This window comes from Sminthopsis crassicaudata, chromosome 1 (assembly GCF_048593235.1).
Source record: "Sminthopsis crassicaudata isolate SCR6 chromosome 1, ASM4859323v1, whole genome shotgun sequence".
Classification (NCBI taxonomy): Eukaryota; Metazoa; Chordata; class Mammalia; order Dasyuromorphia; family Dasyuridae; genus Sminthopsis; species Sminthopsis crassicaudata.
Genome location: NC_133617.1, coordinates 10,705,244 through 10,718,030, shown reverse-complemented (window position 1 = coordinate 10,718,030; position 12,787 = coordinate 10,705,244). Strand labels below are relative to the sequence as shown.

Genomic DNA, 12,787 nt, shown 5'->3' with positions numbered 1-12,787 from the left:
TAATGCAAGGGCTTCTGGGGAAAATTACTTCAACCAATGAACTTACTCCTCCTAAGCATGCAAGCTCCTCCTCAGGAGATTACAGAAGTAAAACTCCCAGTTAAGGCTGGAACCAGAAAATTGTTAAGTACTGACTTAGCACTTAGTAAGAACCTAATATCTCATTATCTCATTAGCACTTAGTAAGAACCTAACATAAAGTATGCTCAGTTTCTTTCCAGTGGCTTTGCTGGAAACCATATTTTTTTACTACACAGAGGATCCCAGATTTACTATAGTGCAAATAGATCTACTTCAGCCCCTTCAACATATTGGACTGGCCAAACATGAAATTCTCCATGCCTTGGAAACTTTGGATTATCTTGATTAAGAACACAATGACAAATTCCGGAAAAGGCACGGCTATGGGGGTGATACCTATGGAAATATTGACAATGTAATGACATCTTCTTCTGCAGCTATGGCTTCCACACAGGTCCAACATTTGAGAACATCTCTATTAGCAAAAATTATGGCACTTCCCCACAGCCTTGTACTACCAGCAAAATGGGAGGGCTGTCCAAAAAGATGTCCCTCACTCGTTCCCATGCAAACAACAAAGGTCAGAAATCATCCAGCTTTGAAGCCTCAGAGGAAGACCCTAGATGTAGATGATAAAGTAGAGGAATTATGGGGACTGTGTGACAAAAAAGGAAATCAAAGCTTTTCTGGCCATTTGGAGGATTTTCCAAGTAGCTGCTGCTGCACAGATAACAGGTATCAGTCAGAACCCAGTTTAGTGCCTGGGGCAGCAGGGGTCAGGCTTGAGTGAACAGAAGAAAAGGGCATTAACCGATGGTACCAGCTTGAGAAGACAAACCCTTGTGCGGCTCTAAGTAGCAGGCCCGTCCCCATTCCAGTGGAAGACCCAGAGTGGAGACAACCATGTCCCCAGTCTGTAGCATCTGGCCCCTTTAGACCACAGAGAGAGAGAGAATGAACGTACTTTGAGAAAAGAGTGCCCGGACAGTCATGGAAAGTTGGGCAAGCAAAACCCCAATTTGTGACCCACTTCACGCCCAGAGATGAGGAAGATGCAATTTCTCCCCTGTCCAGGTCAAGTAGATGGGTCAGAGCAGCTCACCAGCATCACCAGGGCATCCAAGAAGTCGTAATATGCAGTGGTTTTCCCTAGTACTGATCCATAGCTGATTGTAGGAAACCAAGAATTTGGTGGAAACTTTCTCATACCTTCATTTACTCTTTGATCTGACTAAATAAACTGGAGATTGCAGCAGTTTGGGGCAGAACTCAAAACTGTTAGGATCTAATTGGGATGATTTATTAGGCCAAAACATCTTTTTTTTTTTCCTTAGAAAAATAATGGTTATTCAGTTTTGATGTGTATGTCATTAAGATTTTAACATATTTTCTTGAATTCCCCCAGAAAATTGTCTCTTCTCTTTTTCTCATCACTTTCATAGACATAGTCTTTGCATATAGTAGGTGACATTTATTTTGGTAGGAAACTTTGTCCTACTTTTGTCCTGGAGACTGTGATTTTCTCTGATTAGACCTTTCCTCAAAGCAGTAATGAAACTCTAGTAATTTGCATGCCACTTTTAAGTGATTTGGCAGGTCCACGAAAGGTCTTGTTTCATATTTTTCTGCAAGACTTTCATAAGTGTCAAGTATCCAAACTTCTCGCAGCCTCAGAAAATTAATTCATACTCATAGCAACATATTTAACTTACAGCTGAAGTGTCAAAATTTAAATCGGTATCTGGCCGAAACCGAGACAACATTGGGATCCCATTTGCATAAAAGCAGTTGTTTCTGTTTGGCCAAAAACCTCAAGGATCTTTACCTCCCAGACTGATTTCTTTTTTTTTTTTTTTTGACCAGATAAAAGAGGCCATTCTTTGCCTCAGTTCTTACCTAGCCTCAGTCACTGAATGGGTGTTGCCTCCACAAACTGAGACCAGCTAAAGAACTTAGCTCAAAAAAGCTAAACTTTTCCCCTGCTTCCAAGGCCATCTCCACTTGTCCTGATCTGTATCTTGCCATTGGAGCCAGCTGGCTCTGGAGGAGAAAGAGAGCTCAGTCACTGCAGTCCTTCCTCAGTTAAATTCAGTTCATCTGAAGGTCATGACATCACCTTCCTAATGTCATGGTACACATACGTATCAATAAAAAATCAGTATTGTAAACAACCAAAACACCTGTGCAAGCAAAAAGGAAGGAGCTGGGGGCATAGGTGACATTTGAACCCCATTCTCACCTCATGTGGTCAGAGGAAGGAAAGATACCCACAGATGTGCACACCCAGACACAGTTGGGCACAGAAATACATTTCACCCAACAGAGAAATAAGAGGGAAAGAGAGAATGGAGAGGAGGGAATAAGAGTGAGGGCAGATTAGGGGAGGGATGAGTTCTAAGCCAAACAAACTAAAGACATACAAACATTTGTAGCAGCAGCAAAAAAAAAAAAAAAAAGGGGGGGGGACTGAAGGGTGTCTAACATTTGTGGAAGGACTGAATAAATTTATAGTCTACAAATGTGGTGGAATATGATTGTAAAGGCAGGATACAGATTTTTGCTGGATAAATTAAAAAATTAATCAAATTTAGTTTTAAAAAGAAAATATTTTAAAGCCCTATGTAAATATTATTGTTGTTGTTATATGAGATCTGAGGGGGGAACCAAGGAAAGCTCGCTGGAGTTGATGGTTCGTGCCCCCATGCCAGCCAGGGAGCCACCGGCAGAGAGAAGGAAGGACACTGTAGGCAGACAGAATGCTCTGAGTAAGGGAGTGGAGGTGGGAAAATAGTGGGTTTCCAGCTGATTTGGCTGGAGCCCAGAGACTGGTGAAGTGGATGGTGATGGACGGTAGAGGGCCTTGAATGGGTAGGATCCATATCAGAGCTAGTCGGGGAGAAAACCAGAGATTTTGTCCGAAGAAGAGTAACTCTTCAGGCCATGGAATGAAGAAGATGACTCTGACCTCTGACCTTGGGTCAGAGGATGAATTAGAAGGGGGAGGGGTTTGGGCGAGAGCAGGTGCTGGGCTCGCTGACCCTGGTCCAAGCATGAGTAGTGACATCTCCCTGTCTTTGCAGCCAGTTGCCAGATCCTGCCATAGAAGACCAGGGCAAGGACTATATCCTGCCCATCCTGAATAAGTACGCGGCCGTGTGTGTGCGCTGCCCGGGCTACGGTACGAGGTGAGAGCTTTAAGGCCTTAGGGAAAAGCAAATGGATGACTTTGATTGAGGGGTTGGGGATGTTCATCATTTGATTCCCCAAATGACTCCTTACCTGCTCCTGGGCTGGGCTGGGTGCCAGAAGGCATCGAGAAGGGCCCCGGGCACAGCGTGGGGGGGGGGGGGCATCGAAGCCTCAAGTGGGGAAATGTGGGCCTGTGAAGGCTGATAATGGCCTAGTCGGAGGTCCAGGAGCTGGGTGCAGACTCACAGCCTCCGAGGCCATGTCTGTGGCTCACTGCACCCAGTCCTTCTTGTAGAGCACAAGCTCTGCCCAAAGGGCCCAGGACTCTGGCCGGGGTGAGGTCCATACAGGCCTCCTGCACCCCAGGATGCCCCAGGAAGCCTCTGGCAGGTGTGAGCAGCCTGCGGCCAGGGTCTAGTGACCAGGAGACTGGCGGCCACGTGTGGGCCAGCTCCACGAGGGTCCTCCCCTTGTTAGGAGAAAGCCAGGACTCTGTCACTCAGGCTTCTATTGGGCTTTCCTGAGTACATGAGGGGGTAGCTCAGAGGGAGAAAGAGATGGAGGCAAATGAACACAAAAACAGGTGTGGTTCACTTGATTTATCCCCAGCTAATTGCCCCCCAAGCTCCGCTTTCTCTCTGAGGTTCATTGCCCCCGCTCATCAATATGAAAACATTCTCATTAAGTCTCTCTCCCGTCCATCCTGCTCTTTATCACCTTGGGGGGAGCAGGGATGGGTGTATGAGGTTGGAGCCGAACCCGAGTAGTGCTGACTGGGCTCTATCTGTGACCGGGCCCTGCCAGCTGCCCCCCTCTGTCCATGACTAGGCCCTGCCAGCTGCCCCCCCTGTCCATGACTAGGCCCTGCCAGCTGCCCCCCCTGTCCATGACCGGGCCCTGCCAGCTGCCCCCCCTGTCCATGACCGGGCCCTGCCAGCTGCCCCCCCTGTCCATGACTAGGCCCTGCCCTGACCCCCCGAGACCCAGTAGGAAATCCCACTGTCCTTGGATGTGTGGAGGGGTGTTAACCGGCCTTCCCCGTTGCCTCTTTCAGAACGAACACCATTGTTCTCATCGATGCTGAAGGGAACGTCACTTTCACGGAGCGCAGCATGATTGATGAGGACGTCAACCAATGGAAGACCAACACCTACCAGTTCCAGCTGCAGAGTGAATAACTTTGCACTTGACTGGGCGCTGATGAAAGGAACCGGAGAGAGCGGAGGCCTCGGGGAGCTGCTCGAGCGCCGCCCCCGCCCTTTGCCCAGCCCCCCCGAGAGAAAATCCCCAGCCAGATTTGCCCTGCCTTTCCTAAATGTATTTATTGCCTCTTTAGTATTCCCCGTGAGTGTCCAGTGCTGAGCCGGCCTAGAGTTGCTGCTGATGGCGACAAAAATCAGCCGCTCGGTGCCTCCTTAGCCGGTCCCTCACGCTAGCCAAGGCGCGTGTGAATGGAGTCCTAGCTTTCCCTAAGAATCTGTGTGATGACTCCCCTACTCCCCCTTTCCCCCCATCACCCCTCAGGGATCTCTGAGCATGGAGCAGGGAGGAGCAGTGGAAGGGGCCGCCGGGTTTTCCAGGCCCAACTTTCCCTCCAAGTACAGTTTTCCACTTGGCTCTACTGCCGGCTTACCCTGATCTTTTTTTAATTAAGTCAAAACTGTAGGGAACCTTTGGGTGAACACAACACGGCTTCGCTCATCTGGTTCAGATAGGCCCCTTGGTATTCCTTAATCACGGACGATAAACTTCCAATGAAGTCAAGGCGAGAGCCCAAGGAGAGCCGGCTCCGAAAACTCCGCCAAAGCCGGGGCGAGCAGCCCCAGCAGACAGCGGGGGGCTGGTGGAGACCTGGGGGAGCGGCGAGCTTCCTGCGCGGCCCTTCCCGTCCGGAGTGTCCGGGCTGGAGCTCCCACTGGGACACTGCCCCCTCGGGCCGGGTCGCACCGGCCGCTGGGGGCCACGAGGGCTGGCTCTTCAGGGGACCGCTGCCAGCCAGGGCCTGTGGGCCTCTGGGAGACGGGAAGTCCATAGCAGTATGGCTGGGGGATCTGACAATAAAATACATGTTCGGAATGGACCAATGACCCGTATATAAGCGAGCACGTGCTCCTTTTCTAAATGGTGGAGGGGGATGGGTGATGGTGAGATACGGTGGGCATAAATGCCCCGGGGCAGCAGGGGAGCAACACCAGCCCTCGGCTAACTAGAGGCAAGCCCTCTCCTGGGAGTCCCAACGGGGCTGCTCAGAGAAAAGGGCCCAGGAAGTGGTGAAACTCAGGCGACCGTCTGGCAGACCGGGGGCACCCAGGGGTGGGGCTGAAGGAGGATTCTCCCTAGAGCCTGCCCGCTCGGTAGGTGAAGCCTGGCACATGCCCACCCACCCCGCTGGACCAAACCTATGCCCTCTTCCTTTGGGGTTATTCATCATGTCTGACTCTGCCGGCACTTTCTGGGGTTTTCTCGGCAGAGATGTCAGAGTTTGCCTTTTCCTTCTCCAGTTCGTTTTAATAGCCAAGGAAACTGAGGCAGCAGGATTAAGTGACCTGCCCGGGGCGCCACAGTGTCTAAAGCCAGATTGCTCTTCCTGGCTCCAGAACCAGAACTCGGTTAAAAGGTAGGACAGCAGGAGAGCCATGTCCCTGAGTCTCCCATAGCCTAGAACGGGCTTTCCCAGCATCCGTGTCACACTACTGAGTGACTCATTGGGCTCTCGTCCCACCGAATCCCCCGTGCTTTTTTTTTCGGGTGCGCTACTCTCGCCTCGTGTTTATGAAGTGGATTTTTTTAGCCCAAGTGTAAGACTTTACTTTTATCTCTATTTGATTCAACTTCTAAAGACTTTTTTTTTCCCCTGAAGCAATTGGGGTTAAGTGACTTGCCCAGGGTCACACAGCCAGGAAGTGTGAAGAGTCCGAGGCCAGATTTGAACTGGGGTCCTTCTGACTTCAGGGCGGTGCTCTATCCACTGCGCCCCCTAGCTGCCCCCTAACACTTTTTTTGTTTCCTGGCATTCTGAAATGGTAGAAAAGGCACCAGAAATGGTAAATAGATTTGGGAAAGCACATTGCAAAGTGATATTATAAAAATAGTGTCATAGAGATTCAGTTGGGGGCAGCTAGGGGGCGCAGTGGATAGAGCACCAGCCCTGAATTCAGGAGGACCCGAGTTCAAATCTGGTCTCAGACACTTAACACTTCCTGGCTGTGTGACCCTGGCCAAGTCACTTAACCCCAGCTTCAGGAAAAAAAAAAAAAAGAAAAGAAGGCCAAAATGACATCTCTATGTTAGAGAAGTTAGTGCGGCCAATCAGACGCATGTGAGCTTGAAATGCTCTGCCACGGGTTGGACCCGAAATGTCTTCATGAACATTTGGGGAGGCTTTTCTTAGCTTTGTGCATCTCGTGTTTCTTCTGAGCTCAGTTCCACGTGTATGGAGGGATATATAGATACGTAGATGTGGGGGGTAGGGGGGTATGTGGAGACACACACACACACACACACACACACACACACACAGAGAAAGATCCCCAGGATGAGAGGACTGGAGCGGGGCACACTGAGCCAAAGCCCGAGCTCCCCAGGCCCTGGCAGAGCCATCTGAGGGATGGGGTGAATCCCCAGGGATAAAGGGTCCCTGCGTGGTGTCAGCAGGGGGAGGCTGAGGTTTTGCAGGGCACAGTATGCCCCCTTGTCCTGGCCCAGTCACAGACCACAAAAGAAGGCACATCCAGGGCTGAAGGGGAGTGGCCAGGGATGCCTTGTCTCCCAAGAGAGCCGGGTCTCTGGCACCACAAGGAGATGAGGGAGTATGAGAGGACCTGGAGGTGGCAGTGGGGGGCAAGGTCAGGGGAGAGAAGTAAGAGTGATGGCCGGGGGGGATGGGACATCAAGGGGCAGAAAAAGTCACCCCCTTTATGGGATTTAGCTCTAACAGAACTGAGACCATCATCCTCTCCGGGAAAGGTAGAAGTGACAAGGGGAGGAAGAAGCTAGTTTCCGGTTCTGAGCCAGGCCCAGTGGACAGCACCAAAGGACTTCCTCCAAAGACAAGATGGCGAGAAGGCCTTGACTCCTCAACGGAAGTCAGTGTTCTCTATATTTATGCCACCATTTATGAGTTCTCCCTCCCAGCTCAAAGGACACAGATCACAAGGCATGGGTCCAAACCTTTGACTTTTCACATGAGGAAACAGGCCTAGAATGTTTAAGGACATTAAGTTTAGTGCTAGAAAGGGCCTAAGAAGCCCCTAGTCCGACACCCTCACAGGGCACTTCCTAGCTGTGCGACCATGGGCAAGTCACTTCATCTGGTCTGCCTCGGTTTCCTCATCTGTCAAATGAGCTAGAGAAGGAAATGACAAACCGGCCCAGCATCTTTGCGAAGGAAAGTCCAAAAGGGATCATGGGGAGTCAAACAGGCCTAAAAAAGTGACTCGCACTCATTGAAAGAGTGATTGATCAATGTTGTTTAGAAACCTGCTGAGCCTCTGGGCAGCCTTTCAGACTTCCCTTCCTCCTCCCTCCTCACCATGTTTCTCTTCCTTCTCAGCCCCCCTCCCCCTGAGCTGAATTCCCCTCCAGCACAGATGCAGATGCTCCAGTCCAGCCGCTTCCTTTTACAGTGGAAGAAACTGAGACTTGGAGGGGAGAGGGGGCTTGCCCAGGATCCCTTAGACACCAATTGCCCCGGGCTGTTGCTTAGACTGAGAAAGAAGATGCTGTGGGTGCCTTTCCGATGAGAATCAGAAAGATGGTTCTGTTCTGGGCGTGGCTTTCTGAGGCCACCCACGCTCTGGATGGAGCCCCGAGCTGTCTGCCCCCTGTCCGTGTATGACTTCCAAGATGGCGGCTTGTTCTGGGGACATGGCCTCTGAGCCGGAGGGGGTCCCTACGATGTCATCTCTATTGCTGGAGGGCGTCTCGGTTGCCGAGGCCTCTGAGTGTGAATTAGTAGCAGACTTGGTGTCTCTAGGGTCGATTTTCTTCGGTGCACCCGAAGACCCTGCCGCAGGCTCCCGCTGTGCTTGGTGGGCTGGCTCTGCCCTCCCCCCACCTCTGTGGGGCAGCCAGTTTAACCAATGATCCGCCTGCTCCGCTACCTCTGCAGGGTCTCATCTGCCCTTTCCGGGCTCCTGGGCGGGATGGACCCTCCTCTCTGAGACCAGGGTTCACTCATACAGGTGATGTCGAGCCTCACAACAATGAGATCCCGGGCGTCTGAGTGGTGGAAATCTGGGAACAATAAACATGCAACTTCAGACTTCTGAGTGTCCCGGGAGGTGGTGAGCTCTCCGTCCTTGGGGATGGAGTCTTCATATGGGGATTTGGGGAGTGGATGGCCTCTCCAGCACCAGCAGAGCGGGCTTCCTGCCCTGCCATGGGTCTGGTTACGGGCCCTTTGGGGGTCCCTGCTGAGGTTTGGGAGCCTCTCGTTCCTGTGACCTAAGGCGTGATGACAAAGTGGAAAGTGGGGAGGGAGAGGCCGGGAGAAGGAGGCATGCACCAGGCTGACCTCCAGCTGTCCCTGTCCCTTTGGTGAGCCCCGAGCTGGGAGCCTGGCAGTCTCCATGTCACTGCCCATCCAGATCTGTCCCCCACCTGTCGGGACAACATTCCCCATAACTCTCAGCGGCTTTATTTTTACTTTTCTTCATTGACCTTCACACACACACACACACACACACACACACACACATACACTCACACACACACACACACACACAGAGTCACAGATTTATAGTCACACACACAGGAAACTTTGGGGAGAAAGAAAATTGGCTCCCGTTCAAAGTCCAGGGAAATGAGATCCCTGAAGATATGGAAGTCAGAGATTGCAGCTTGACAGGAGAACAGGGGGCCTGGAGGAGAGAAGGGGGAGAAGCAGCCCAGACACCCCAGGGAGCCCCACATGGAAAGGGGCCCAGGCAGCTTGGATCCTTCAGGATGGGGAGGTGCCCTGGACAGGCCGAGCAGGAGGGTGGGGAGAAGTGGAGGAGCCTCTGAAGCTCTAACCCTGGAAGGAGCCCGAGAGGCCTTCCCATTCAACCTTCTTGCTCTTCTCCTGGGAAAACTGAGGCCCTCAGACTTTCCCAAGTCACACACATTGTGTCCAAGTCAGGATCTGAACGCTGCTCCGCCACCAGCTAGAGGAGTCCTGGCTCCAGAGAACCCAGGTTCATATCCCACCCTAACATTTACCACCCATGTAAACTGAGGCAAGTCAATTAACTTCCTGCCTTCACTTGCCTAACCTGTAAAACGAGCCTGGCCAGGCTAGCTCCTTCCCAGTTTAGTCTTTCAGTGACTAAGCCCAGGTCTTATTACTGAAAGGAAGGGCGGGTTGGACCTAGTCCTAACTTAATCCACCTCACCCCCATCTTGGGGTTCAATACCACTAGCAATGTATAGTGTGCCTGTGCCTAGTTAGAGTTCCTGGTAACAAGAACCTCCCGACACGGTTATGTCTGTTTCCATATCTTTCTCTCCTCCAGGTTTTTTTCCATCAGGGAAAATTCAGCAAAACTCTGAGTCATAGGAAGGATTCCAATGTGGAGCTATTCACCCGAGCTTCACGCCTCTTGTCTCCCTTCACTCTGGCAGTGCCCATGGTCCAGGGTTTAGCAGAGAACAGTTTTAAAACAGATATCATGGGGTCCCACACAACTGAGAGGGCTCTGGGACTTACATTTATTTGGTTTTCTGGAAGCTCTGGTCCCCTTCTTACTGTTTGTTTTTGTTTTGTTTTATTTTTAATTGATTTTTATAATTATAACATTTTCTTTGACAGTACATATGCATAGGTAATTTTTTTTTTTTTTACAATATTATCCCTTGTACTCCCTTCTGTTCCGAGTTTTTCCCCTCCTTCCCTCCACCCCCTCCCCTAGATGGCAGGCATTCCCATACATATTAAATATCTTATAGTATATCCTAGGTCCCTTCTTACTGTTGAATGTGTTTTCTGCCTCATATGACAAAGTTTGCAGCCCGTGGGCACTGCCCTTGATCCAAGTGGCCTCAGTCCTGGAGAGCCAAGATCCCAGAATCCCAGGAGCAGGCGGGCCTAAGGAAAATCCCCAGAAGGTGAGCATCGCCGATGAAGAGCTGGAAGAGCTTCACGTCAGTGTGGCCGTCCAATCCAACTTCTCGTTTTACACACGAGGCAACTCGGGTACCAAGAGGTCAAATTTTCAAAGCCAGTTTTGAAGTCAGGGCTCTAGCCACTATGCCCTATTGCCCAAAACATGGTGGACTTGGGAAAGAAATGAGCCACCTCCAATGTGAGACCTAAAACTACAAAACATAAGAGCTGGAGGAAGACCACTAAGGAATCCCTTCAGAACAACCGAAGGGAAGAAAAGGCTCTCGGAGAGTGGAGTGGAGACGGTGATGGGGAAGGGAATGCCCATATCCAGAAGCCAAAAAAAGATGGCGGGCTTGTCCCCAATAGGAGATACCAACGTACACATCGACATTAACTCCAAACCTTCACCTCCCAGTTTCTCAGCCACCCGTCTCCCATGACCTCCTCTAAAGGGCTGATCTCGGCAGCTCCCGGAGATCCAAAAATTCCCGTTTCTATGCTGAGGATTCTCAGGGCTTCCTATCCCACCCTACTCTCTCCTGACCTCCAGATCCTCCTCCCATTGCCTGTTCAACATCTCCAAATGGCCTCTAAACATCTTCAACTCTAGTGTCCAGAACTGAGCTCAATCAGCTCCTCCACTTCTGGGCTGCTCCATTATTGTGCCTCCTCAGAAGCTCCAGACCCCGCCATCAGCATCTGCTCTGTGGCCACAAACATCTCTAACAGACTCTTGAGTCTCTCCTCTGACGCTTCCCCCCTCCGGTGCAGAGGCTTCTCAGCTCCTATTTGAACTGTTGCAGTAGTTGCTGGAGGGATGGGGAGCGTCTACCTGCCTCAAGTCTCTCCCCCCTCGGTCCCTCCCCATCTCAGCCATCAAAGGGATTCTTCTAAAGGAAAGGGCTTGGGGTGGAGTTGGGGTAAGAAAGAATATTAAGTATCCACAGTATTAACCCACAGTAACAACACAGTAACAGTAACAACCCACACTCCAGTACCAGTCTCATGCTTCCTTTCTGGGCTGCTTCATTTACTATCCCATTTTCACACGGGCAGGTCCAGTTTCCCTGAGAAAGACTACCCATCATGCAATGCTTTCTACAAATAATCTTGCCAGGGAATACAGTTTCCCTCCTCAGCACTTCCGCTCCCAAGCCTTCTCGGATATATTTCCATTTACACAAAAACTGTTGTTCACAGTGGTAACACTTTCATATCCTACCCATAAGCACTTACTTAGCAATAAGGCAAAAGAGTAGGATCTGGAGAATTCGTCTTTTACTACAAATGCAAAAATATTAAATCAAAATTCACTCACAAACCCGAGTTAAAATGTTCCACTAACGCACTCGGGAAAAAGTAGCAAGCACACACTTAGGGAAACCACGTGCAAGAAAAGTTCTTGCTGAGTCTCACAACTCGGAAACTAGAAACTTTGACATTCACTTTCTGTCTCGGGAGCTGGCCCTAAAAGCTCCTCGCTGACCATAAATTCTGGGTTAAACGCGTCCTTTCGCTGATTGATCGACTAACACCTCAGTGAGTACAGGGTCTCTGCCAGACTCCTCCATCTACTGAGCGACTTCTCCAATTCCCCACTCTTCCTCTGCTCCTTTACACTTAAACCTCGACAGCATCTCTAGTATCCATCGTTTCCAGCTTCAAATTTAACTCACGCACTTCGGAAATCTGTCCCTTCCCCTCTCTCGTTTTTCTCGTTTGAGATTCTGGGTCCTTTCAGCGAACGTCCTCATCGTAGTTCACGGCTAGTCATCAAATTTCGTCTTCTGTCTATGACCACATTACATTTGTCTCATAAGCCCTCCATATCATTCCGCTATCCTCCATCTGTCACGTCGAAAACAAACGTCTCAGAACCAGAATAGCCGCGTCTTCGAACTCTGAGCAGACTTCCCCCAGCTCCAAACAACTCCATAATTAAAAGGCAATCCTTTAAAGAGCCATAACTTACATAAAAATGGAAGCTTTGGCGTTCTATGCTATGATCTTTATTTAGTCAGCCTGGATTTCCAGAATTTGAGAAGGCCCCATGATTTGAATTTCAAGGGAAGGGGCCACTGGGTGGCGCTGTGGATAGAGCACCAGCCCTGAAGTCAGGAGGACCCGAGTTCAAATCTGGTCTCAGACACTTAACACGTCCTGGCTGTGTGACCCTGGGCGAGTCACTTAACTCTAATTGTCTCAACAACAACAACAACAAAAAATAAATAACAATAATAATTTCAAGGGAAAAGTGCCTAGGCTGTCTGGGAGGCAGAGTTATAAGCCACATGGGGAGTGAGGAGGGGTCGTTCAACAAGTAGCTAGAGCAGAAAGGTTTCTGTTCCACGTAGAATGGAAAGCAAAGCCCTGATAGCTTAGTTCCTGATCCCCAGATCCGAGGAGGGAAAATGAGACAGACACTCTGAGATCTCCACTCAGGGCTGGCTGCATGTGCTGCCAAAAGTAGTATCTTCAGAAAGGAAACCT

General features: G+C 50.3%; 1 protein-coding gene and 1 pseudogene across 5 annotated transcripts in view; both read left to right on the top strand.

Annotated features, from left to right (window-relative positions):
• TANGO2 (transport and golgi organization 2 homolog) overlaps positions 1 to 5,290 on the top strand; it is a 148,487-nt gene extending 143,197 nt beyond the window's left edge. For all 5 annotated transcript variants that reach the window (XM_074292867.1, XM_074292857.1, XM_074292830.1 and 2 more), the window contains 2 exons: positions 3,102 to 3,206; positions 4,265 to 5,290. In XM_074292867.1, the coding sequence (XP_074148968.1) occupies positions 3,102 to 3,206; positions 4,265 to 4,388 (229 nt within the window). In that variant the 3' untranslated portion in view covers positions 4,389 to 5,290. The remainder of the gene's footprint in view (positions 1 to 3,101; positions 3,207 to 4,264) is intronic.
• On the top strand, positions 123 to 1,067 carry LOC141557346 (homeobox-containing protein 1 pseudogene; annotated as a pseudogene).
• Positions 5,291 to 12,787: the final 7,497 nt, after the last annotated feature.